Raw genomic sequence first — 26490 nt, 5'->3', positions numbered from 1 at the left:
GTCAAGGGTTCCCCCAACAATTACTAACTATGTAACAACAATCTTATTCAAGCAGAAATTGTAAAAGAAAAACATATAACCTTTTTTAACTGCTTGACAAGAAATTATCATTGGTTAAATAAACCTAGTTATACTAACATGCTAAAAACATGGTGTTGTACACAAAAGTGCTCTGATAGCTAAACCCGGCTGCTAGCTGAGAAGCAATTATCATGCAGTGATTGCACCAAAACAAACGATTCACCATGCATATCCGACACATGCTGTCTTAGCTAATCTTACAAACAGACTTTGAAATAATTACAGTTATTGTCTGAAAAATAAACATCTAGAAACCTTTGTCAACAACAGGAAGAGGAAATTACTTTTTTCTCTATAGCACACTGTATGGTGCATCATGAAATGAACAAAAAAAATATGTCACCATATTATACACTGAGCTCACTAAGATGGGGAAACATGATATCCATTGCCAACATTATTGGTTAAATCACTGATGAGCCTCACCACTTTTTTTGTCCATCTTGGGATGCAGAGATCTGTCATTGACAATGGTTTGGTGTTGCACCCTAAGAAAATAAAAGAAAAGGAGAAAAAATATTTCAGAATATCACACTAATTAGTATAACAAGAAATGTGAATACTGGAAAAAAGAAAATGAATGGAACATGTGCATCCATCCATCCATCCATTTTCTTAGCCGATTATCCTCACAATGGTCGCGGGAGTGCTGGAGCGTATCCCAGCTGTCAAGAGGTGGTTTATACCCTGAACTGGTTGCCAGCCAATCACAGGGCATGAAGAGACAGACAAACAGCCCCACTCACAATCACAATTTAGAATGTCCAATTAATGTTGCATGTTTTTGGGATGTGGGAGGAAACCTGAGTGCCCGGAGAAAACCCACGCTGGCACGGGGAGAACATGCAAACTCCACACAGATGGGACCGGGATCAAACCCAATTCCACAGAACTGTGAGCCCAACGCTTTACAGCTGCGCCACCATGCCGCCTGAAGATCTGCATGATTCAGTTCCAGTGATGAATTAGACTAATTTACACAAAAAAATACAATGCAAATTAACCCATACTTATTCATCAGAGGAGCAGCTATACATCCCTCTAATCCTCTACAAAACATTAACCTTGGTTACTGGCATAGTACACATAAAGAGAATCATTGGGGAAGGCAAGGACCTCAGAACTGTGAATTGGTTGTTCTAACAAGTTGGCCACTGTGCCGCCAATGTCAGACAGTTGACAGGGATCATGCTCTCCAATTAAAAAAAGACACCCCATTATTATAAATGGATGGGCTCTGAAAAAATGACTACCAACTTTCTTTTTTATTGCAGAAGTCTGAAACAGAACCTGCTTAATCTTGAATAATCTTGGTGCTGCATAAGAGTAAAGTGATCTGGGAAACAATTCAACGAGAATCGTTAAAACATTCCTAGCTTTATGTGAAATTTATTAAAAAAAAAAAATCTCATACAACTAATATAATTTCCGCTTTTGTCAAAGAGCTTGTGAGCTGGAGCATTCAAATATACGTTATATTGCCCTTACAACCAAATGCAAAACACAAGGCTACTTATCGATGCATTAGATAAATTCAGTGCAAATGTGTGCCACGAGAAAAATACATGAGCCGTCACTTTATCGAGGTGGGAGGGTTCCAATGATCCTAGGAGCAAAGTTGTCTGGGGCTTCACACCCCTGGTGGGGTCACTCACCGCAAAAGGTCCTAGGTGAGGGAACAGACAAAGCACGACGAGTACAAAAAAATGGATCTAGGTTTCCCTTGGTTGGATGGAGGCCACCAGGACCAGCCTGGAGGTGGGGCTCGAAGGTGAGTGTCTGGTGGCAGGCCTGCACGCAACAGGCTCCGAACCTGTTGGGTTGCACCAATGTTGAGGGATGCCGTCAAGCTGAAGAAGGAGTCCTATCGGGCCTTTTTTTGTGGGACTCCTGAGGCAGCTGACTGGTACTAGCTGGCCAAGCGGAATGTAGCTTTAGTGGTTTCTGAAGCAAAACCTTGGGCATGGGAATAGTCCGGCTTCAAGGAAATTCTGGTCCACCATTTGGCATCTCAAGAAGGGGAACAGTGCACCATCAACACTGCATAGTGCAGATGGGGTGCTACTGACCTCTACTCATGAGTTGGTGGGTGAATACTTTGAAGACCTCCTCAATTCCACCAGCACAGTTTCCCATAAGGAAGCAGAGTCTGGGTTCTCTGAGGCAGGCTCTGCTATCTGAGGTCGCCAAGGTGGTTAAGAAGGTCCTCAGTGGCAAGGCCCTGGGGATGGATGAGGTTCGCCCGGATTTCCTAAAGGCTCTGGATGTTGTGGGGCTGTCTTGGTTGACACACCTCTGTAACATCACGTGGTCATCAGGAGCAGTACCTCTGGATTGGCAGAATAGACTTGGTGGTCCCCCCTTTCCAAGAAGGGGGACCAGAGGGTGTGTTCCAACTACAGAGGATCACACTACTCAACCCCCCACCCCCACCCCTCTCCCCGATAACGTCTATTCAGGAGTGCTGGAGAAGTGGATCAATCAGAAAGTCGCATCTCAGATGTAGGAGGAACAGTGGCCCAGCTCTACGTCAGCAGCAGGGTTCTCGAGGGTGTGTGTGAGTTTGCCCACCCAGTCTACATGTTTCATGGACTTGATGAAGGCATATGCTCATGTCCCTTGGGGAGTCCTGGGCAGGGTGCTTTGGGAGATTGGATACCAAACCCCTCTTCAGTCCCTGTACGATTGGTGTCAGAGTTTGGTCTGCACTGCTGGCAGTAAATCTGACTCATTTCCGGTGAGAGTTGGACTCACCAAGGCTCCCTTTTCTCACTGATTCTGTTCTAATTTATATGGACAGAATTTCTAGGCGCAGCTGAGGCGTAGATGGGGTCCGGTTTCATGGCCTCAGTATTTCATCTGTTTTTTGCAGATGATGTGGTTCTGTTGGCTTTGTCAAACCGTGATCTCCAACTCTCACTTGAGTAGTTTACAGAAGAGTGTGAAGCGGCTGGGATGAGAATCACCACCTCTAAATCTGAGACCATGGTCCTCAGTCAAGGAGGAGGATCGTCCACTCTCCGGGTCAAGGATGAGATTTTATCCAAAGTGGAGGAATTGTAATATCTTGAGGTTTTGTTCACGGGTAACGGAAGAATGGAACACGAGCTTGACAGGCGGATCGGTGCAGCATCCATAGTGATGCGCACTTTATATCAGTCCATTTTGGTAAAGAAGGAGCTTAGTTGAAAGGCGATGGATGGATGGATGATGGATGGATGGAAGAAAAAGAAATCCTGATGTGATAAAGAGACACAACATGGTAGTGTCAGGAGCCTGTTTAATACAGTATGTGCCTGGGTTTTAAAAATTTAACATGGTGCATTTTCCAAGGTAAAATATTCATGGTTAAATTACCATTAGTATAACACAAAATATGATTGATTGTGCTTTACTTATTTATTTGTTTATTTTTTTTAAACAAACGCGCTTTATCAAGTTCATTCTATTATGTCCTATGGAAGAAGTGAAATGACATTTATTTGTCATTTAACTTTATTCCACATTTAGATTCCATCCCTCCATCCATCCATTTTCTCAGCCGCTTATCCACATGAGGGTGCGGGAGTGTCGGTGCCAATCCCAGCAGCCATTGGGCAGGAGGCAGGGTACACCCTGAACTGGTTGCCAGCCAATCGCAGGGCACATAGAGACAGACAACAGTAGCCCTCAAAATCACACCTAGGGGCAATTTTGAGTCTCAAACTAATGCATGTTTTTGGAATGTGGGAGAAAACCGGAGTGCCTGGAGAAAACCCAGGCAGGCACAGGGGGAACATGGAATCTCCACACAGGTGGGGCCAGGATTTGAACCCTGAACCTCAGAACTGTGAGGTCAACGCTCTACAGCTTCATCACTGTGCTGCCCATTTGAATCCCAATTTCATCCAAATACATTGTTTGTGTCAATCCACATAATTGTTTTAAACCTAAAGGTATGACTCAATGAGAGGGTCCATCTTTACAAGCATTGACTCTGATGCAACTGTAACTTACCATCTATGGACAACTGGATGTGTTTTGGTAAAATGATATCTGAAATTAAATTGCTGCTGATATTTTAAATGTGTTCTTCGAATATTTTTAAAATAATATTTGCTTTGCTTCAGACAATACAAATTTACAGGCTTGTATGACACCAAGTTAAACCATGTTAGTTGTTGACAGTAAAATATCTTCATTCAAAGTACGTGTTCACGGAAGCCATCTTTTGTTTGTCCTATATGGGGTAGTTAAGGGAGTAAAATGGGTGGAAATCAGTCATATATTATTCAAAGTACTGTTGTGTTGTATAAAGTCATCAATCAAATGTACTGAAACCTGCAGGGGCTGGAACGGGTGTGACATTAAGGCATATGTGATATATAGTATGACAATTTCTGTTTGGCCTCAGCGCAGCGTAAATCATTGAGAAGTGGTGATCTGGAGCACAGCGATTGTCGCTGTTAGAAAAGTGAATAAAGATTTTGACAGCTGTTGCACAGAATGGCCCAATGTGTGGCTGTTACGATGGCAACCATCAATGAACCTGTTACCTGTTCCTGTCCCAGGAGTAGGAAGAGCATCAACATTCCTTCTCTGGTGGAACTCCGGAACAAAACTGCATCTCACTCTCTTTAGGTCTTGATTAGCCAATTTAGGAGCTGAAAAATGCTGATCATAATTGGTGAAAGAGGCCGAACCCTACAGCAATTTTACACAGTGGGCAAGAAACAATCCCAATTTAATCATCTTACTGAAAAGTGAGGTATGTTTTATACAGAATATAGTGGAATGAAGGAGGAAAAGAAGGTCAAAAGGAGTAGAAAGAATAGAATTGAAATTTTCAGAAAAGATGTAAATGAGAAACCCTCACTGCACTTGTGAGAATTGCAAAAGTTGACTGTTTTAATTGAAATCCCTCCTCACAAAACTTTAGCAGCACAGGTAGATCCATGTTTCATTTCAGGAGGTTTCAGACGACAGTGGTAATGTATAATATTAAATGACGAGCCAAAAAACATAAAAGCAAAATAAATAAAACAAGGCTGCACATAGCTGCTGTGCAGGTGTGCATGTGCACTAGCAAAAATTGAAAATTCCTGTCTGATATTGCAAGCCTCATGTAAATCAGTTTAGAAATGCACACAGATATTTGATTTAAGTTCATCCAGTGAGGTTGGTGAGCATCAGCCAAAAAATTCTAGTGCTTATTTGACAACGAGAAGACATTTTTTTTTATGTGCACTCCTGTATATAAACATCTACATTCAGTCTACATGTGACTAGTGTCATTATTGCACTGCAAATGAATTAGGAACATTCATCCATCTATCCATTTTCTGAGCTGGTTATCTTCACAAGGGTCGCGGGAGCGCTGGAGTCTGTCCCAGCGATCATTAGGCAGGAGGTGGGGTACACCCTGAACTGGTTGCCATTCAATAGCAGGCCACATGGAGGCAGACAGTCGCACTAACATTCACACCTAGGGGCAATTTAGAGTCTCCAATGAATTTGTGTTTGTTGTTCTGTTCATGTGTGTGTATACATTTTGTGAAATGTGTTGGTAGTCCTATATAAGAGCTGTTGGAAGTATGCCACCCTTTGTCAACACCAGACCAGAGGCCACAGCAGCTGGCTGAGAGGCAACAGAAAAAAAGAGCTGTAATGAGAGTGTGGTGAATAAGCTCCTACTGACAACAGGATGTAATTAAATGTCATCAGCATAGTTATAAGAGGCTAGTTTGAACAGTATCCGCTAATTCATTGAAAACCTGTCACCCCTGAGCTTGTTGAATTCACTGCAGATATAAACCCTCTCAGGCACACATGAACTGTTCTGCATTTAAACACATCAAAGTCACCTGACTCAATCCACCAGGAAGTACGAAAATCATTAGTTTAAATGGCTGCCTGTATACTAGAAATCAAATTAGCTTGATACAGTGACACAGAGCAGGCTCCAGAGATGACAGGCCTACGGGATACAAGATCGGTGAGTGCAGTCAGTCAGAGAGGAGGTGGGCGGTTAGAGGAGTGGAGAGGAGAAAAAGTGAAAATGAAGGCTGGCTCGGGAGTGGCAGTTGTACGCACTCATATCTCGTACATGCAGAGCAGGACTTGGCCCCTTCTGACATTTTCAGCACAACCCGTTATCTAATTAATGAAATGAATACATTTCAAAATCATGAACGCAGTGTGAAGGAGAATGTGTGCCTCAGTGGCAAACATGAGCTCATTAACACTCAGAAGGGTCAATCTGAAGCGCAAGACCATCAAAAATATCTGTCAGTCTTAATTGCAGTACTGACAGGGCTCCAATTATTGCTGTTTATTCTTGTCAAATCTTGAGAATCTAGGCAGCATTGTGCAGCCATAGTCACCAACGTTAAGCCAAGAGGAGGTGCAAGCAAACCAAACAGGGGCATGTTTTGGAAGAAGAGTGGTATGTAACTGTTGTTTGTCTATGTGTTCTGTGATTGGCTAGCAACCAGTTCAGGGTGTACCCCAACTCCTGCCCGATGACAGCTGGAATATGTTCCATCACTCCTGTCACCCTTGTGAGGGTAAGCGGCTCAGAAAATGGATGGATGATAAACCCCACCCCTGCAGTAAGAACCAATGACTTCATCCCCTAGACCTCCTTCACATGGAAGTGCAAGATAATGAAAGACTAGTATTGTTTATTCATCATTGATGCAATAAACAAATACCATATCATAATATGGTCATCTTCACAAGTGTAAAAATGTTTTGTAAATAAGTGTATCTTTTGATAATTGCATGTTTTGTCTACTTTTTGTTTTTTGTTCTCATTTTGGTCTCAATGCTGCAAATTGTGAGATTGCTAACTGATTCCCATTGTTCTTATGAGAATAACAGTAAAGCTGTATAATTTGATACATTTATTGTTATTAACATAATGCTTATTGCATAAACATTGTGGCAACATATTTTGAGGATGACAGATGTGTCGTAATGAGACAAAAAAAAACTTAGCAGAGATTCTACCTGATCACCAACAGAAAATACTGACAAAATAACTGGGAAGTGGAAGTAAATAGATAAAGATAAAAAGAAAAAATGCTGAACCTGCATTCAGAATGTGAGGAAATAACTAATAGATACAGCATTGGCGATTGGAACTCTCAGTATGTGTGTGCTATGTTTGGGGGGAAAAAAAAAACATTCCACCGCTAAACACAAGCTATTTGGACACACACATTCCATCAATACATCTCGAGAATATATATAGTATTGATGTAGTGCTAAGTGCTTTACAGCTGTACTACACCACCAATGTACAATCCACCTCCTGAGACATTTTTCTTTAATCTTATCTGCTCCTGAGGAATGCCAGAATTTCACATTCATTCTCATTTATTATCCTATAGCAAACATCTTTGTTCATTTCTATTCCTGATCTTGTAAAGTCTAGCACAACAGTATGTGTTTTTAGAAACGACAAGATTATTTCCTTTGCTCTACACAACAGCTGGCCAGCCCAAACCCATAGCGGCAACAAGGGACCCTATTTCTGTTTATGGGCTTCATCAAGTGAAAGCAGATCCACTCCAGCACCACATTGAGTGAGCTATCATTTGATCATCAGTCATTCGAAAGACTCCTTTTAAAAATGAATTCTGATCCGAGTGAGTGGCCTTTGTCCAAATCTTTGAGATGGAAAGTACAACTAAAATATAAAAACATATAACATATCTTGTTTTTAACACATAAACAAAGCAATGTCCATCCATCCATTTTCTTAGATGCTTATCCTCACAAGCGTCGCGGGAGTGTTGAAGCCTATCTCAGCTGTCAACAGGCAGTAGGTGGGGTACACCCTGAACTGGTTGCCAGCTAATTACAGGGCACATCGAGACAAACAGCCACACTCAGAGGCAATTTAGAGTGTCCAATTAATGTTGCATGTTTTTTGGGATGTGGGAGGAAACTGGAGTGCCCAGAGAAAACCCACGCAGGCACGGTGGGAACATGCAAACTCCACACAGGGAGGACTCGGATTGAACCCAGGTCCTCAGAACTGTGAGGCCAACACTTTCCAGCTGACCCACCGTGCCACTGAAAACAATGTCTACTGCATGAAAAACAAATTGGCTGGGGTTGGTGAAAACAAGCAAAGCAAGCCCAAAAAAAATGGAGGACCCAATTGCAGGGAAGCAGTGAGGCAAGGCAGGAGCGCAAGAGTCTTAAAAATTATATTTAATTCCAAAAAAGTTACATTACCCAAAGTCCTACAACTAAAAGTCAAAGAAACATAACTAAATGTAAAACTGGAACCAAAACATGACTGGAGACTAAGATGTGGCACAGGCACTAAGAGGGACATTGGCAAGGATACTGACATGAATAGAGCTCGTGCACCTACGTCACCTAAGTCACGTGACTGGTCAAGCAAAGAATTGCTCAATGTTAAGTCAGTTGGAGACGACACAAAAAGATGTCTTATAGCACGACTCCCAGAGTTTTGTCAGATACCATTATACATTTAGAAGGTGATAAACAAAGGTATGTGGAAAAATGAGAGACACTTGGTGTAATGTCTTTAGTTAAAAGATTTGTATATTTCATAAGAAAAATATGTTAGTTTAAAAGTTAAATGTGTGTATTTCATGATGCGATGTGTTAAAATGTTTTCAAAGAAAAACCATCAGAGTGCCACCTCTTGACCTGTGAGGATCATTCAGATTCTATGCGGAGTGTGCGCTTTACTTTAGTAGAGGATCTTTGACGAGTCTCCGCTGAAAGTGTGAGCATGGTGAATATTAAGTCTGAGAACAACTCATAACCATGCTGAATGTGTTCTAAACATTTGAACCTTGGGAAACTTTTGTCTTTGTAAATGTCATATACTCACAGACATTAGGTTGAGGTCCGAATCATATTTTATTTGAGAGCTCGATGTAAACATGTGATTGTAGCACCGGAGAAAAGGAGTCAGAGGTGGAGTGTCGGACACAGGAACAAAACTCGTTTTGTTGGCAGACATCAAAACACTACTCTTTAACGGCGGGAAGTCTGTGAACTGCCCACTCCGGAAGAGCAACAACAAAAACAGTCCGTGTGGAACTCCGCACCCCAACTCGAGGTCCCGCGGGTGAATTATGTAAACACCACACAAGCCTCCCCAGAATTCACCCATAGTCAAAATCCTCGTGCCGTGGAGGGATGACGACCCGACCCCGGCGGGTGTGCACTGTAGGGGCAGAGGGGGGCGGGGCCGCACTGTCCATTGAGTCAGGGGCAAGGGCCCAGGCGGGGTCAAGGGCACCCCGGCAGGCGCAGGGGCACAGGGCGAAGGGGTACGACCCCAGCGCGGGGGGAGGGCCAACCCCAAAGGCTGGGCAATGTCCAGGTGCGCGGGTTTGACCCTGTCCATGGAAATAGTCTCGGGTCTCCCGCCAATGTCCACGAGCAGGCTCTTATCCCCGTGCTCCAGAACTCTGAACGGCCCGTCTTATGGGAGGTGCAGAGGTCCATGGTGGCCGTCATGACGAACAAACACAAAATCCGCAGTGCGAAGGTGACAGGGCAGCCGGGCAGCTGGGGTGCCATGTTGCGACGTGGGAACCGGCGCGAACCCTTTTGCGGCCTCCAGCAGGGAGGACCGTTGCCTGGCTGGAGACCAGGGCACTGTGGCGTCCGGGATGAATTCGCCGGGGACCCTCAGTGGCTGGCCGTAGACGAGCTCGGCGGATGAGGACAACAGTTCCTCCTTGGGGGCGCACCTGAGGCCGAGCATGACCCACGGGAGCTTATCCAACCAGTTGCCGTCCGTCAAGCCGGCACGCAGGGCTGCTTTCATGGAGTGGTGGAACCACTCGCAGAGACCATTTGCTTGGGGGTGATAGGCGGTAGTGCGGTGCAGCTTGACCCCCAAACGCTCAGCGACTGCGTTCCAGAGTTCAGAGGTAAACTGAGGGCCACGGTCGGAGGAAAGGTCGCACGGGTCCCAAAGCGCACAACCCACGTGCCGATGAATGCCCGGGCCACGTCTGACGACGTTGTCAAGGAGAGGGGAATGGCTTCGGGCCAGCAGGTCGTCCTGTCCACCATGGTGAGCAAGTAGGTGAAACCGTGCGAGGGAGGAAGCGGACCCACGAAGTCGATGTTGACGTGGTCGAACCTCCTCTCGGGACAGCGAAGGGCTCCAAGCGGGCTTTTGTGTGGCGATTCACCTTAGCCCGCTGACAGGCCACGCACAAGTCGACCCAGGCCTGCACATCTTTCTTAAGACCGCGCCACACGAACTTCTGGGCCACCAGCCTCACGGACGGTTTCCTACTGGGGTGGGAGAGGTTGTGGACCGCCTCGAAAACAGCCCGCCGCCAGTTTGCAGGGACCAGCTGCCGAGGCTGGTCAGCCGAGAGGTCGCAGAGCAACCTGACGCCCGAGTCACCAAACGTGACTTCCTCCAGGCGCAAACCTGTGTCAGAAGTCTTGAGGGCCTGCACCCCGTGGTCCGAGGGCTGGTCTGCGCTCATGCGGGAGTAGTCGAGACCCAGATGCACAGTGCTGACGATCGCCCTGGAGAGGCAGTCCACGACCACATTGGATTTGCCGGCGATGTGTTGGATGTCCGTAGTGTACTCTGAGATGAAGGACAGTTGGCGTTGCTGGCGGGCGGACCAAGGCTCGGCCACCTTGGACATGGGGAAAGTGAGGGGTTTATTGTCCACATATGCTGTGAACTTCCGGCCTTCCAATAGGGAGCGGAAGTGGCGGATCGCCAGCCAGAGGCCGAGGAGCTCCCTATCAAACGTGCTGTATTTGCGCTCCCTGGGGACCAGCTGACGGCTGAAAAAGGCAAGCGGTTGCCAGGCGCCGCCAACCCACTGTTCGAATATGGCTCCAACAGTGTAGTCCGATGCGTCGGCAGTGAGAGCGACAGGGGCCCCGTGGGTCGGGTGGGCCAGCATAGCGGCACGACTCAGCGCGGCCTTCGTAGCCTCGAAGGCTTCCATCCTCTCGGCCGTCCATTCATTCGTCCTGGTTGGGGGCCTTGTCTTTAAGAGCCTCATAGAGCGGATGCATGATGTGGGCCGCCCGGCGGATGAACCGGTGGTAGAAAGTTACGATCCCCAGGAACTCCCGGAGCGCCCGAGCCGAGCGAGGTCAGGGAAAAGCGGAGACGGCCTGGAACTGGATAGAGGGAACCCCGAAAACACACATCGCCGGGTTGATGATCAGGCCATGCTGCTCGAGTCTTGCGAAGAGGTCGTGGAGGTGCATTAGATGTTCATCCTCCGAGGAGCTGGCGATAAGGATGTCATCCAAATAGACGAACACAGGTGGCAAGTCCCTGAGCACAGAATCCATTAAACGTTGGAAAGATTCTGCCGCGTTTTTAAGACCAAACAGCATCCTCAGAAACTCGAACAGTCCAAACGGTGTGGTTACAGCCGTTTTGGGAACGTCTGATGGGTGCACGGAACCTGGTGATACCCGCGCACCAAGGATTTTGCCCGCCAGGTGGGCCGAGAAGTCCTGAATGTATGGAACAGGGTAGCGGTCGGGCGTAGTGGTGTCGTTAAGGAGGCGGTAGTCACCACACGGTCGCCACCCGCCACTCGGTTTAGGGACGATGTGTAGCGGGCGAGGCCCACGGGCTATCCAAGCAGCGGACGATGCCCAGGCGCTCCATGTTGGCAAACTCGGATTTAGCGACTGCTAGCTTCTCGGGGTCAATCCTTGTGTGAATCGGGGGGCCCTTGGTCTCAATGTGGTGCTCGACCCCGTGTTTAGTCGTGGCAGAGGAGAAAGTGGGCCGTGTCAAGCCAGGGAACTCACCAAGGAGGAGCTGGTACTTGGTGCCATCTGAGAGCGAACTGGAGAGACCGCCATAAGTCGCCTCATTGCGGACGCAGGCAACCGTGGAGAAAGTCAGTGTATCCACCAGACGGCCCCTCTTAACATCCACCAGCAGCCCGTGGGCACAAAAAAAAAAAAAAAAAAAAAAAAATCAGTGCCGAGGAGAGGGAACGACACATCGGCAGTGACAAAGTCCCATGTCAAGCGCTGACTCCCGAAACACAACTCCACAGTCCTTATGCAATAAGAGCGGATAGGGGAGCCATTAGCGGACAGTAGGGGTGGCCCATGAGTCCCGCCAGCGGCGTCCTCCGCAGTGGCCGTCAGGAGGCTCCTCTGGGCGCGGGTGTCGCAAAGGAATTTGCGCCCGGAAAGGGTGTCCTTGACGAACAGCAGCCGGCTCTTCGCACCCATGCTCACGGCCACCGCAGAGCGCGGGCTTTGGCGTTTCCCGACGCGTCGTAGTTGCAAGGGGCGCGGCACCTCTTCGCTTTCGCACTGAAACGGGCGTGGAAGTAGCACAAGCCTGTGCCAGCACGGCCGTCGATGGCGATGGGGCCCCTGCTGGATGCCACGCCCGCGCCCTGTGGCGAGTAACTGCGCGTCACGGCCAGCATCTCATTGGAGAAGCACTGGGTGGGCAGGAAGAAACGGTCGGCCTCCTCGGCCAGGGCCCAGGGCTCAGTGACTGTACTGTTAGCGAGCGCCATCTGAACATGCGGTGGCATGTGCCTGAGAAACAGTTCCATGAAAATGAAATTGGGCTCTTTCATGCCCAGCAGGTTTAGCATCATTTCCATGAGTTTGGAAGGATTGCTGTCCCCCAGTCCATTAATAGCCAACAGATGTCAGGCACGCTCCGGCCGTGAAAGCTCAAAAACCTTGAGAAAGTGAGGCTTGATCCCAGCATACTTATCTCGGGAGAGGTGATGAAGTTCATTGCTCTGGCCACCGTTGAGCTCCTGAGGGCTGAGACAATGTGGTAATAATGCGTGGAATCATCCGAGATCCCACGGAGGGCGAAATGAGCCTCCGTCTGCGCAAACCACGCTGCCACGGACGTCTCCCAAAACTCCGGCAATTTGAGGATGGCGGTTACCATGTTCGGTTCAGTCTCGAAAACGCCGGGACTGACGTCGGGGTCACGAGTGTAGCGCCGGAGAAAAGGAGTCGGAAGCGGAGTGTTGGAAACAGGAACTCAAGTTGTTTTATTGGCAGACATCAAAACACTTCTCCATCACGGCGGGAACTCTGTGAACTGCCCACTCCGGAAGAGCAACAACAAAAACAGTCCGTGCGGAACCCCGCACCCCAACTCGAGGTCCCGCGCGTGAATTATGTAAACACCACATGATCATTGATACAGCTATTTAAAACAAGAAAAAAAAAAAGTCTGTCAGAGAGAGGTTTACCGAAGTTTAACACGTGGCCGCAACACGCTTCTGTGTATGTTGGAGGCGACTCCTTTTGTTTTTGTTTTTTTAAACGCATTGTTCTCAAATGAGCCAACTTGGCATTATAAATACTTCTTGGGAATTTGAGATTGAGTAGTAGTTCCTAACTGAAGTGAAGTGTATTTGGTTAGGCACCATCCGTCACGTTTAATTCGAGAAATCCAATCTTTTCAGCTGGTATTCTATAGAATGACCTCTTAAGTAAGGTATAACCTACCAATTCATTTATGATTTGATCAGCTGTTTTCACGTTAAGCATTTATGCTCTACTTCCTTATCAACCAATTAACTAAGGGGAATATTCATAGGGGGAAAGGAGCAGTACAGTTAATCAATGACATTGTTCTGATAATTATGGATGAAAAGTGGAAAAAATAACTAGCAACACTATAAAAATAGTTGTCACCTGCTATTTGTTGGGATTAGGGACCAAGCCCAAACACAAATAAAGATCCGTAAATAGTTGGGGTCACACATAAGTCACTTTAAATCATAGATACAGCACAAACCATGATGCCAAAAACACTTGTGAAGAGGTTCAGCAAACTGTGTGCAGTGACTAGTTGTCACTTGCAAGTACGAAGAAGCCTGAGAAAAAACAAAACAAAACAAAAACACACGCAATAGGTTCCGATAAACAAAATCCACCCAAAAACACAAAAGTAATTTATAAATGTCGCACTGCAAAAATATGCAGGGGTCCACTGTCAGGAACCAACAGTGTGGGGGCGGACCCAAATGGAGGACTTCGAGGCAGAGGCATATAGTTGAATGTGGTTTATTCCGGAAACTGGTTGATACCAAAAAGCAGTCCAAAACAAGGCAGATGCACAGAAACACAAGGCTAGGCGGGATCCAAAAGACATACAGGAAGGTCCGATGACTATGAGGCAAACTAACAAACATAACAGGACATGATCAAACAAAAGGCTACAGAATCGCTGTGACTAGGGTTACTCTAACTTACGTGTAGAAGTGGAGTATCCCACAGGCAGTGAATGCAACTCACTAACACAAGGCAACGAACTGGCAAATGCCAGTGACAAAACTCCAAACCTAAATATATTGTCTAATTAGAGTCCACATGGAAAACAGCTGTGACAGGTGAAAGGTGTCAGAGGTGACACCACCCAGAGCGGCCTGGCCACGCCCCTCTTGGCAGTAGCCAGGCCTTGCTCATGACATCCACTGTCATCATTTTGGGCTGGATGTGGTGTGTTACCTGTCACATTCTTCTGTTTATCACCTAATTCTTGATTATTTCATCCAAAGTACTGGATCATCATCGAGCTCCAGTATCTGTGCCCCCAGCAAGCTATTTCGGGACCAGGCCATGATTGTATTAGCAATAAAGGAAATAACCCACCACAACATCTATTATTAAGTGGAGCACAGTGCCAAGCTCTTGTAGTTGTGGGACCTTGAGTACTGCTATGGGGTACTTCCGTCCTAGGGGGTCAATGAGCATAGTAAAGTAACTACGGTACAGCATGACTATTGATTTGTGTGTGAGGTGCACCTCATTAGTCGTAGCTCATATGAATGAATTAATAGATGAGTGATAGAGTGAAATAATGTGGTGATAAAAGAAATGGGAGAATGAGATTGATTGATAGACATATGGGCAGACAAATAGGTCAATAAAAAAGTGGACTAAATACAGTTTCGATTTGCAACTTTAATTTATGAAGACGTAATTCTTGCTATTATCCTCAAAGCTGTATGGCAAAACATCAGTGAACAACATACTTACTAATTGTGTCATGTTTCCAACACTCAGCTGCCTTTCTATTTATCTACTTTCGTTCCTTTGTTTACAATAAATTAAAAAATAAAACTACTGTTAACCCTGAATAATGAACATGAGGTTCTAATCTGCTGACGGACAATACATTTCTCATTTGATCAAATGGTCTTAAACATTCACCCACATACAAAAAAAAATGCACAATTGAACTCTCCATTAAAATATGAATGATGGTGGTTACTAAGGGGTTCCTCTGCGTCTGAAGTGTAATACACAGAGGTGAGTAGTATCACATTACATTTACTCAAGTAACATTTTCCCTAAACTGTACTTGTCAGAATACTTTAAAAACACCACTATTTTTAATTTTACTTGAGTGTTTATGTGAAGTAGGATCAATACTTTCACTCCTTACAATAATTGACATGCCATTCGCGATTCTATTTATTCATTCTTGCACGTCTATTTTTAGACCCCATCTTCAACCTCCGCATAGTGTTCCTGTTCCGGCAATAAATCAGGATCACTAATGTCATTTGACTCCAATTCACCAATCAGATGACAGAAAGCAGTCAGGTGACTGAACACATTGCTTTCGCAAGGCAATAAAAATGAAACATTTTCTCACCAATCAGATGACACAAGGTGTTTGGGGGTGGGGGGTATGTGACTTTATTTTGCAGACAGAAGAAAAATAACAGCTTAGTCATGCAGGTCTTAAATTCTGACTGTCCAAACCTGGATGTTTCATCTTATTTCTAAACCTTGGAGTTAGTTGCAGATGTTACTATGGCTTTGGGAGTGGATATGGCAAAATCAGCACCATCTCTATGGTGTCGCAGACCAGAACATTCTGTTGTTAATAAGGTGACCTGCTTATATTGTCTTTTGCCACACCAGCCAAATGCCATGACAATGCTCCTGTCCTGCATGGACTGCTGCGTCCTCTACCAGACAGAGATGTCTCCGTGTGAGATTGTCATTGCGCTGCATTTAAAGGGAATGATAGGACCCGCTTTGATTGGCAGCAAATAAAGTTAAATGTGTTGATCAGATAGCCCTTTGGTAAGTAGGCCGGCTTGCGCGTGTCTGGGAAATTACAAAAACCCGCCTCCATGATAATTTACACCACCAGCCGTAACAGATTTAGTACCAGTCACAAAAGTAGAGCCCTATAGGAATACAATATGTACAACATACAGGAGAATTACATTTCTGAGGCTTAAATGTGTTTCATAACTGTCACCTTTGCTGTCTTCTTATGACTTTATTTTTTGACTCCTGCAAGAAAAAAATAAGGTATTTGCAAAAAGAAAATACTGTACCAAAAAGCCTCATTAATTACATTGAGAGGACATGCACTATTTATGGCAGGTGCATGCTGAGAAGGAATTCTATTACATTTGGATGAACCTGAGATAAGACGCATGTGTGCATACTGGAAGAGCACACAAACACACAAACACTCCTTCTTGAAGTAATGTGCTGGAGAGCCTCCCTCACACCAATGTAGTGTGAAGTTAGGTGAGCCCATGGTGGCTCAGTAAAGCTGCACATTCTGCAGAGCAGGAAGGAGGAAATCAACATTACATTAGAGTTTATTGATTTCTTGCCCTCTTTTTGTTATCGCTCTGATTCCACTTACACATACGCAGAAAACACGTGAGCGTCAACAAAGATGCACAGAACACATTGTGACATTCGTGCCATTCAAAACAAAGAGTTTTCTGATTGCTTCTTTCTCTGTATTGTGTCAGGTCCTGAAGCAAACATCTAATATACAATTGTATACTACCAATTCTCTCTCAAATGGTTTTTCCTTACACATTGCAGGCAACATCTGACCTATATTCTATCCCGAAAAAAAATCGGAAAAGAGGCAGTGAGAAAGAGGACGGTGAGGTCTCAAAGAGCAAATATGAAGCAAATAAAATTAAATGAAGGACAAATGAAACTCGGGTACAGCAACAATGTTATGGAAAGAAAATTGTGAGAGCAAGAAGAGAATTGTCATGGAGTGGTACCTCTCACCCAGTACACAGTTAGTTCTTCACCCCATGTCCTTCCTTTTTCTGATTTCTGTGACCCTGCTCTGTCTTCACCACAGCGCAGACAGAAGGAAAGGGGAGGGAGGTGGCCAGAGCGACATGGGTGGCGGATGAGTGGTGTTGGCAAAGGTTATGTATGGTGGAGAAAAGTGAGGAAGGAAAGTGAAAGAAAACATAAGACTACGGTTCCCAAAGTGGGTGGTTACACACCCAGAGTTATTATTTGATCATTTGTACGAACACTTCTGAGGATTTATGATGGACTTTTGCGGCGCTGTGAAAAAGTACTGACCGCCTTCTCAAAATGTTTTTTTTTTTGCATTGCTTCCCCACTTTAATGTTTAAGATAATCACATGTATGTAGATATCAGACAAATATCACCCAAGTGAACTTAAAATGCTATTTTTAATGGTGATTTCATTTCTTTAAAAGATTAGAGTATTAAAAAATCTGACAAGAGATTGTGCTATCCTCAGCAGCAACAACTGAAATTAAGCATTTTCTACAACTGGGAATCAATATTGACTGCGGTGAGGGAGCCCTGCAGTTCTTGCTGTCCTGAGTTCCTTTTTGGCCTTCTGGATGAGTCACTGTTGATTTCTTGGTGTAAACTTTGTAGGGCGGGCACTCCTGGGTTGGTCCACCACTGTTAAATGTTTTCACCGTGTGAGGATAATTGCTTTCCCTATGGTTCACTGGAATCCTAAACCTTTTTTTTCAGGCTTTTGTAACCCTTTCCAGACAGAGAGATGTCAATTTATTTCCTGACTGTTCTGAAATTACTGTACTTTGCATCATTTTATTTTATTGCAGCTTTTTTAGGTCTTTTGTCCGACTAATACTGTAAAATGACTCACAATTTGAAAATGACATTATATTGTTATTATTTTAAACATTAAAGTGGGGAAAATATTTAAAAATATTAGACTTTGAAAAGGGAGCCAACACTTTTTCACAGCATTACACAAATGAAATATACAAATGCAATCACTTTTCTTTTGTGACTGGACTCGGGCCAAATTATTCATTGCGAGCAGTTTTGTGAGTTAGTGTGCAGGTGTGTATAAGTGTAAGGCAGGCAAGTCTTCAGTAAATAAGAAAACAATTCAAAAAGATAAAGTAGTGCTTCAAAAATAGATCAAGAAGAGTGAAAGAATGTATTGGTGTAGATGTTCATATGAGGTCGTAGTATGTTTTCAGTTTATCTATATGAACCTTACAAATCAACACTGTGGCATAAAAACATTTTTCCAGGAGCAATATAAAATTATTTTTAGACCATTGGATTACATAAAACACAGCACAAACAACTATTATTTGACACATTTGGCATCATAAACATGAACCATAGAGATTTTAAAGTGACCATACTCATCACTTCCATATCAGTGTAAACAATCACTCCTAATGATGAGCCAATATTTATCTTATGTTATTATTGAAATGTACTTTTTTAAACATGGCATCATAAACATTGTACAAAAAGTCAGGAAATTTCTGTTTGATAGATTGTTTATTTGTTGCAACAGTGCTTCTTGTCAAAGAATCGAATCCTATTGGGAAGTCAGTGTAGTACCTTTACAAATGGAGCTACATTTGTAAGGAAAGTGCATTTGTGGTACGAGCAGCAGATCTGAGTATGTTGGTTAGACCCATTAAAAATTTGCCAGATCTTCTCTCCCAGTGTCAAACAAGTTCTTTTGTAGTTGCCATTAACCCTTCTTTTGAGCTTCTGGTACCACCAGGATGAACATGGTTCCCGGTACAGTTGTCTTTAAGAGTCTTCTCAAAAAATTGCAATGCCACATTTTACTGATCTGGATAAGGGCCAAGTGATAGGGAAACTTTGATCCTTGTACCGCAAAACAAAGTAGGGGCATTGGAGTGAGCCGAAATAGCATCTTCAAGCTAAAGGCTAAACTCCATATAATTAAGAAAGACCACCAAGTAGGCGTCCCAAGAAAATATCACCATGAGAACACAGTTTCTTCATCCTGTCAACACTTAGATACCATAGGCTCTCTTCTCAAGACTTGCACCAAAGGTTTATAGCAAGGGTCCCCAAAGCTTTGATCATGGAATTACAATTCAACTATAACATGCTGCCACTCAGTTTGTTGTCACATTCTGCTGGACCAACTATTATTATATATTATACATTACTCATGTACTCACTGTCATAGTCTCACTACGGTGCACAATTTGTACATTTGTTATTGACCAACACTGGTCTCTCATGCCTGAGTAGCATCTGCACCACTTGCACAATCGACTGAGGAGAATCTGCAACTTTTGCACAATGGACATTATTCCAGATTGTCACATGACTAGTTACTTTAAACTGCATAACTTCCTTCAAGTCTTGGGATCCTTTGCACAATAGTCATTGCACTGGACTCTTGCTCTATTAAGCATTCTAACTGCTCTACATGCTAGAGCACAATTGTAAAAAAAAAAAAAAAAGGGTTCCGTCATTGCCAGATTACTTGCAACATTTATTGCTCAATGACTGTTATTGCAATGTCTTTGCCTAAAAATATTCTGTCAATTGACTGTCTGCCTGCCTGTTGTTGTACTCAACAAGGATGTCTTAGAAGAGTGGCTCCAACTACCTGAGACAAATTCCTTTTTTGTTGTGACATACTTGGCAAATTAAAGATGAATCTGATTCTGATAATTCTTTTAAAGAAATGCACCATTTGACAATATATGATGCCAGCAATTTTTGTTAAGAATGTAGGGATTGACTTTCCTCCCCAAAAAAGAGGGTTGAGAAAATGAATATCTCCATTGAACACACTGCATGTCTGTCTGTCGGTCTGTCTGAGAAATGGAAATGTAATCTGAAATTTTACTTCATGGGTTACAGGGAAAAAAAATACTGTCTGGAACATTCAATGCAGGGGTCAACCAACAATAGGAAAAAAATGGGGAGGTTAGGATAATTCAACTGTTAATTCAATTTATCAGAGAAAATACAACATCTCAAAAAGAAATAAAAATGGTTTGTAATCAAACTCAATGTAAAAAAAAAATTACAGCATACAGAGGAGAATTATGTTTACCTTGGGGAGGACAGGCAATTATGGTTACATATATTGCAAGCATTATTGACAACACATCATCGTACGTGTAGCCAGCCATCTTCAACCTTAACTCCCAATCCGCACATCCACTGAACTACTCTGTAGAATGAATAAATGAATGATGCAGTGAATCATGCATTCCTCCAAGCGTGGAGAAACCCTTCCTTTTCCATGTAGCTGCATTCCTTGTTCTACCACAAGGTTTTGTATGTACACGTGGGCAGAGTTGTGTAATTTTACACACATCCCCAAAAATAAGTCCAACTTGTCAAATCCCATTCTTGGCACGTGATAAATGTGAGTCCACGCCTTTCATCATGTAGTTGTGTTCAGTGTACTATTCGTGTTGCGTCTTCATTCCATGTACTGTATATATAAGTGTAACCCAGTTAAAAATTGCTATAGTTAAAAGTTAAACTAAATAGAGTAGCTTTTAAGTAATAGGTTTTCTTTATACAAGGTGGTGGAGTATTTGTTAAAGTGTGCGTGTTAAATTTATTTTCTGTTGAAGGGAATTGTTTTTAAATATGGTTTGAAAAGAAATACTTTTGTTTGTCATTTTATTTTTGTAACCAGTGTTTGAGAAGGACAGGAAGTGGTGTGTTGATGAGCAGCTGGAGAGAAAGGGAGAAAGAAAAAAAAAGGCTGGACACAGTGGGAGGTGTGATGGTCTGAGCGCTCCCGGCGCTGAAAAGTCTTCTTGTGATTAATGCACACGTGCGTATATTAATGTACATGCGCGTATATTATGTAAACTTCCGGCCAATCTGAAACATCTGCATCCATGCTTCAATGTATGCCATTCGACAACTTGCCGCCGAGTGTTCCTGTTCGCTATGGACGTCTCAGAAAGGCGAACACAGCGAATGTACAGATATGTGTATACTTTTGTTTTAAGGTTAGGTTAGGGTTACGATTAGGATATAAACATATGTTAGCTCGCTCTATGTAGAAGAAGGGGAACTATGAGAGTTGGGCATTTCCCAGTAACCGTCTACTACGTACCCAGAGTTCCACTGTTAGTAACGCATGTGCATTAATCACAAGGGGACTTTTCAGCACGAGGGAGCCCTCAGCCCGTCACATGAGGTATGAGTGGTTGTTTGAAGAGAAAGAAAAGTTAAAGGCAGACATTTATCAACATTGTTCAATGTGTTCAACAAGGACTGTTGACAGTTCAATGGTGATAGTGTGTCGTTTGAGTGGACTACTCAAATCGTGCTGTAACGTGGTGGGGTTGGCTGCAAATACCGAGGCGAACTGGATGCATGGAACTTTGCTAGCAAGGCCTGTGTTGGACCATGTGGAAGAAGACGAGGACGCTAGCAACGAGCAAACACTAATGAGGCCTGCATTGGCTAGCAAGGCCTGCATTGGAGTATAAGGACAAAGCTTCGCAACGGATCGGACCGTTAGGACAAAACCCTCGACATTCATAACTCCTGCCACTTGAAACAACGACATTGGGGTTTGGATTTCATTTGTTTTGCCGGTAATGTTCATATTTGTTTGGGCCCTTAGAGTAGATTAGCACAGATTATTTTATGTGTGCATTGTGTACCTGTTATTTGACTATTTGTTGTGTATACATCCTTTATTTTGTTATTAAACGTTCACAGATTTTGTTCCATTACCAGGTTTATTATTTGACTATCTGCAAGACAGTTAAAAAATGAAGAGTTTATTTGGTAGCTTGATTGTTTAATTTAGGATAACATTATCTCATAAGGGGAAATGCTATTTCAGGGACCTTTTGAGAGGGAATAAGTGCACAAATAAAGAGTAAAGTTGTAATAGAAGTTTAGAATAATTAACATTGTGTTAATTGATTAGTTCCTAATTTAGATTGAGGAAAGAACTCAAGTTAGCCACCTCTTGACAAAGTACTATATACTTGAGAGGTGCTACATAAGTGTTCAGACGTGTAGAGTTCTCACAACAAGATTAAGTTTTTCCTCGAGAGCAAATAACCTCAGGGGACGTTCATTCATGCCATACTTGTGTTTGTGAGTTTGTGTGTTAACATCAATGTATAATATAATCAATTACAATCTAATTACAGTTTACATATCTTGAGGACTTTCAGTGAGCCACTGCTTCACTGACACAAATGTACATGTGAACATTTTGTCTTTGAGGCATCAGCAGCTCACAAAGATATTTATCTCAATGTAATAACTAAGCTCTCTAAGTGTTTGTGTTCAGCTCAATAACAGAAAAAGTAATGCTTAAACCCTGGCTCAGATGGTTCTTAAGAGTAAATGAGGTAAATAATTAACCGCCTTTCAATAAGCAAATTGCCCAGCTAATGTTCTTCTCATTTATCTCCTGCATGGTCCTGGTAAGGAAAATATTACTTAATTCAAGCTTGACAAATGTGACGATTGCGTTTTAAAAACAAACCGTAAAGCAGGAAGCAAGCACAAGGCTTTGATAAAAGGCAGGGTAGAGTGTGTATAGAAATATGGAGTACAGTACATTAAATATTTATCCATTCATTTGGCATATTTAAAGCAAGGGCTTGACTATAGAGTTCTTCTACATTTTCAGTGTACCATGATCCAAATAGCCTCAAGTGGCATGATGACTCAGGAAGTATAAATGTTAAATTACAAACTCTAGCAGTGTGAATAAAACTGAGCATTCATATAAAAAGAGCAGGTATTTCATTTTGACACTACTCTCTGTATGTCATCTGATTGTGACACTGCGATTGGCTGTTGTGGTGCAGAATATATAGAATAAATAAAATAAACTGTATAAATAAAGAGCACAATTCTGTATCTCTGTATTTGTATAAAGCTCATTTTTAATTCTTTTCATACATCAAGATTATGCTTAGATTGTATTTGACCAACTAACAGATGATGTGGACTATGCATTTTTTTTGTGGCAAAGTCCTGGTCGTACATCCAACATGCATAAAATGAACTTGGCCTCTTTCATGTAACGCAGCCAACTGAAAGATGGTGTAATGTGGCCCAGGGGGTTTAAGCTCACTTTTCGATCACATGAACTGTCTGCTGTCAGGAGTGATTAAATCCTATCCTAAAGATCTGGGACTTTTAGAGTCGCACTTCTGTTGGCTCTTTCTTCACATTTTGACATTACATATTCAAGTCTATCAAGATAATGTTAAAATTTTTAAGTGGCACAAGATCCACACCGGCGGCACGGGAGTTGACAAGTTGGCACATCTACCTCACAGTTCAGAGGAGTCGGGTTGAAATCTGGCTTCACCTACATGGAGCTTCTATGCATGAGTTTTCTCCGGGTACTGCGGTTTCCTCCAACATCCCCAAAACATGCAAAATAGGTTAAGCGAAAACTAAATTGCCTGTAGTTGTTAATGCAGATTTTAATTGTTGTCTATATATGTGCCTTGCGATTGGAAGGCTCCAGCACACCCACGAACCTAGTGAGGATAAGAGAAATAGAAATAAAAGGATGGTTGGATGGATGAAGGCTCCACAGCAGTGCAGACAACTATCATTGACAGTTTGCAGACTTGTCACCTCGAGAACAGAATAACTCACCAAAAACTTATTTTTTTCTTCTAATTACGGTGCATTTTTTTGCAAATAAAGAACTCAACTACTAACTATTCAACTGATGTTAGGTGCCTCAAGGGCAAATTCCAGCTCCATACATGTGTGAGGTGTTTGACCATCTAATAACAGCTAGCCTGGGAAAAATTAAAAAAAAAAAGCACATGACTCGAGGGAGGGCCGTGGTGGTAGGGGCAGCTTAAAACAAAGTCTGGAGCAATACATGCTTGCCGGTGGCTTAGGTTCTCTCATTTGAACCCTTGGCATAAGACAAAGTAAGCACACAGCAGTTGGCAGTCGTTGGAAGAATTACAGCAATGCGTAGTATGTGTGGTTTAAGTTCATTCAAGCGTCTGAGGTGAAAACCTTTGTGGCAAGACCCATTTGGACCTGTCACTCTGAAATTTAACTAACGAATTCCTGTATATCAGCAGTCTCCCTGCACCAGTTTTGGCAACACCAACCCTTAAAACATTGAAATAATAAGGTAGCGTTAATAAAAACTTGACATTCCATGGTTTGATGTGGTTATGTTTAAAGACTAAGCGTAAAAATAACACAATTTTGTTGTCTCCACAGCTCATCAGGATGTTGAGTAGCACAGTAAGAATGGGAGTAATACAAAAGTAATTTCTGTCAAATAAAGCATTTGTGATATGCTGCATTAAATTATGATTAAAGCCACTTACACACTGCACTTGTTTTTCACGGTGCCCACCACAGGGTAGGGCATTTGATCACGGAGGGACGACGGTAGCCCGCCACCAGTTTGACCATATTCTGCACAGGTTGCTAACTGACAAAACAGGAAGTAGCCTGATGCTCTTTTCTCCTTATTTAGATGTGAAGTAGGCTGTATCTTAGGAAACTATATGTGTCAATGTTATAACTGAAAGCTCTGACTTTGTTTACATTACGAGGATTGGAGATATTATATAAATGAAGCACTAGTGACTAGGCTACATTTTATTTTACAACATTTTTATTGTTAAACCTGCTAGTGTCACACCTTTACCATTTTCAACCAACGTGGTACATCCAAAGTTTGGCAATCTCTCTCTGAAGTAATTGTGCATTTGTCACCACGTCAGGGTACATCATCTGTCTGATTCAGGCACACCATATTATTTATTTGATTCCTTCATTCAGTCCCAGTCCTAGTCTGAAGAGGCTACCTGTGCAAGATCCCCTACCTTTCCTTCCCAATAAAAAAGGGACAATTATTGCAATACAGTCGTAAGATATAAATTGTCGAGGTACATGGCGGTGCATCATCTTCAGAGACAGATGTGCCAGAATATTTCAGTGCACCTGATGCTGCATACAAATGCAATATACAATAACATGCATGGATTGAGCATCTGCATTCATGTGTTGTTATGCGTTATTAATTAACTCCCAGTACAGGAATAAACAGTAAAACCTTCAAGGGCAGAACATGGAATAGGACCCGTATCGGGGCAGCACCGACTGCCGGAGAAGAATTCCTTGTGTGTTTTTACACACTTTGCCAATAAAGCTGATTTTGATTCTGAAATGCACGATTCAAGAGAAGAGGTCCAGTTAAAGGAGGATTCAACAGCAGGTGATGGTCTGCCACAGCCAGGCAGCATTCAGATTGTGAAGCAAAAGGCAAAGTCAGAAAACAAGGCAGGGTCAAGCTTGCAATGAGACAAGGATGTGGAACAAAGAACGCTGGAACGTAACAAGGTAAAACGAACTGGGAATGGCCAGAATGAGACACAAGGTTTATATGCATGGTGTAATTCGCAAAGGGAAGATACAGGAGGGGAGGCTGCTCACAGAGCAGGTGTGTATCAGGCAGGGGAATGACCACACCCATAACAGTATCTCCCCAAGGAACGGATCTCAGACACACCAAAACTAAAAAAACAAAAAAAGGTCACCAACCCAGGGCGGGCAAAAGGGTTGAGCATCCATGAAGTGGACGTTAGACAGATCTTCAAACAACAAAAGATCCACAAAGCACCGGGCCCAGACCTTGTGTCCCCATCCAGCCTCAAAGTCTGCACAGACTAACCTGCTGCTGTCAACAGGTCTCTAGAACTGTGTGAAGTACCAGCCTGCTTCAAACACTCCACCATTATACCAGTCCCCTAAAAAGCAGCAGTCTCAGGTCCTAATGACTACAGGCCTGTTGCCTTGACATCTGTGGTCATGAAGTCCTGTGAACGCCTTGTGCTGGACCACCTCAAGCACGTCACAGGTCCCCAGCTGGGCCCACTGCAGTTTGCCTATCAAGCTAATAGGGCTGTGGATGACGCAGTCAACATGGGTCTGCACTTCATCCTTGAACATCTCGACAGCGAGAGTACCTATGAGAGGATCCTGTTCGTAGACTTCAGCTCTGCGTTCATCACCTGAACTCCTCTCCTCCAAACCTCTCCAGCTCGGTGTCTCACCTGCCATCTCCCGTGGATCTACAACTTCCTGACGGGCAGGACACAACAGGTGAGGCTGGGAGACACCACTTCATCCACACACACTATGTGTGGTCGACACAACCTGGCGTTGAAGACTCTAAAGACTGTAGAGATGATTGTGGACTATAGGAGGCAACCTTCACCACAGCTGCCCCTGACGCTGTCCAACTGTCTTGTGGCAACAGTCGAGACCTTCAAGTTCTTGGGAATTACAGTCTCAAAGGACCTGAGGTGGGACGGCTTCTGAGGAAACATGGCCTGTCACAAGAG

The 26490-nt window shown here is 43.6% G+C and overlaps 1 protein-coding gene across 3 annotated transcripts in view; it reads right to left on the bottom strand.

Annotated features, from left to right (window-relative positions):
• kank4 (KN motif and ankyrin repeat domains 4) overlaps window positions 1-26490 on the bottom strand; it is a 96137-nt gene that overhangs the window by 18734 nt on the left and 50913 nt on the right. For all 3 annotated transcript variants that reach the window (XM_061825381.1, XM_061825382.1, XM_061825380.1), the window contains exon 2: window positions 508-569. In XM_061825381.1, the coding sequence (XP_061681365.1) occupies window positions 508-523 (16 nt within the window). In that variant the 5' untranslated portion in view covers window positions 524-569. The remainder of the gene's footprint in view (window positions 1-507; window positions 570-26490) is intronic.

This window comes from Syngnathoides biaculeatus, chromosome 7 (genome assembly GCF_019802595.1).
Source record: "Syngnathoides biaculeatus isolate LvHL_M chromosome 7, ASM1980259v1, whole genome shotgun sequence".
Classification (NCBI taxonomy): domain Eukaryota; kingdom Metazoa; phylum Chordata; class Actinopteri; order Syngnathiformes; family Syngnathidae; genus Syngnathoides; species Syngnathoides biaculeatus.
This window is presented reverse-complemented; position numbering and strand designations above follow the sequence as displayed.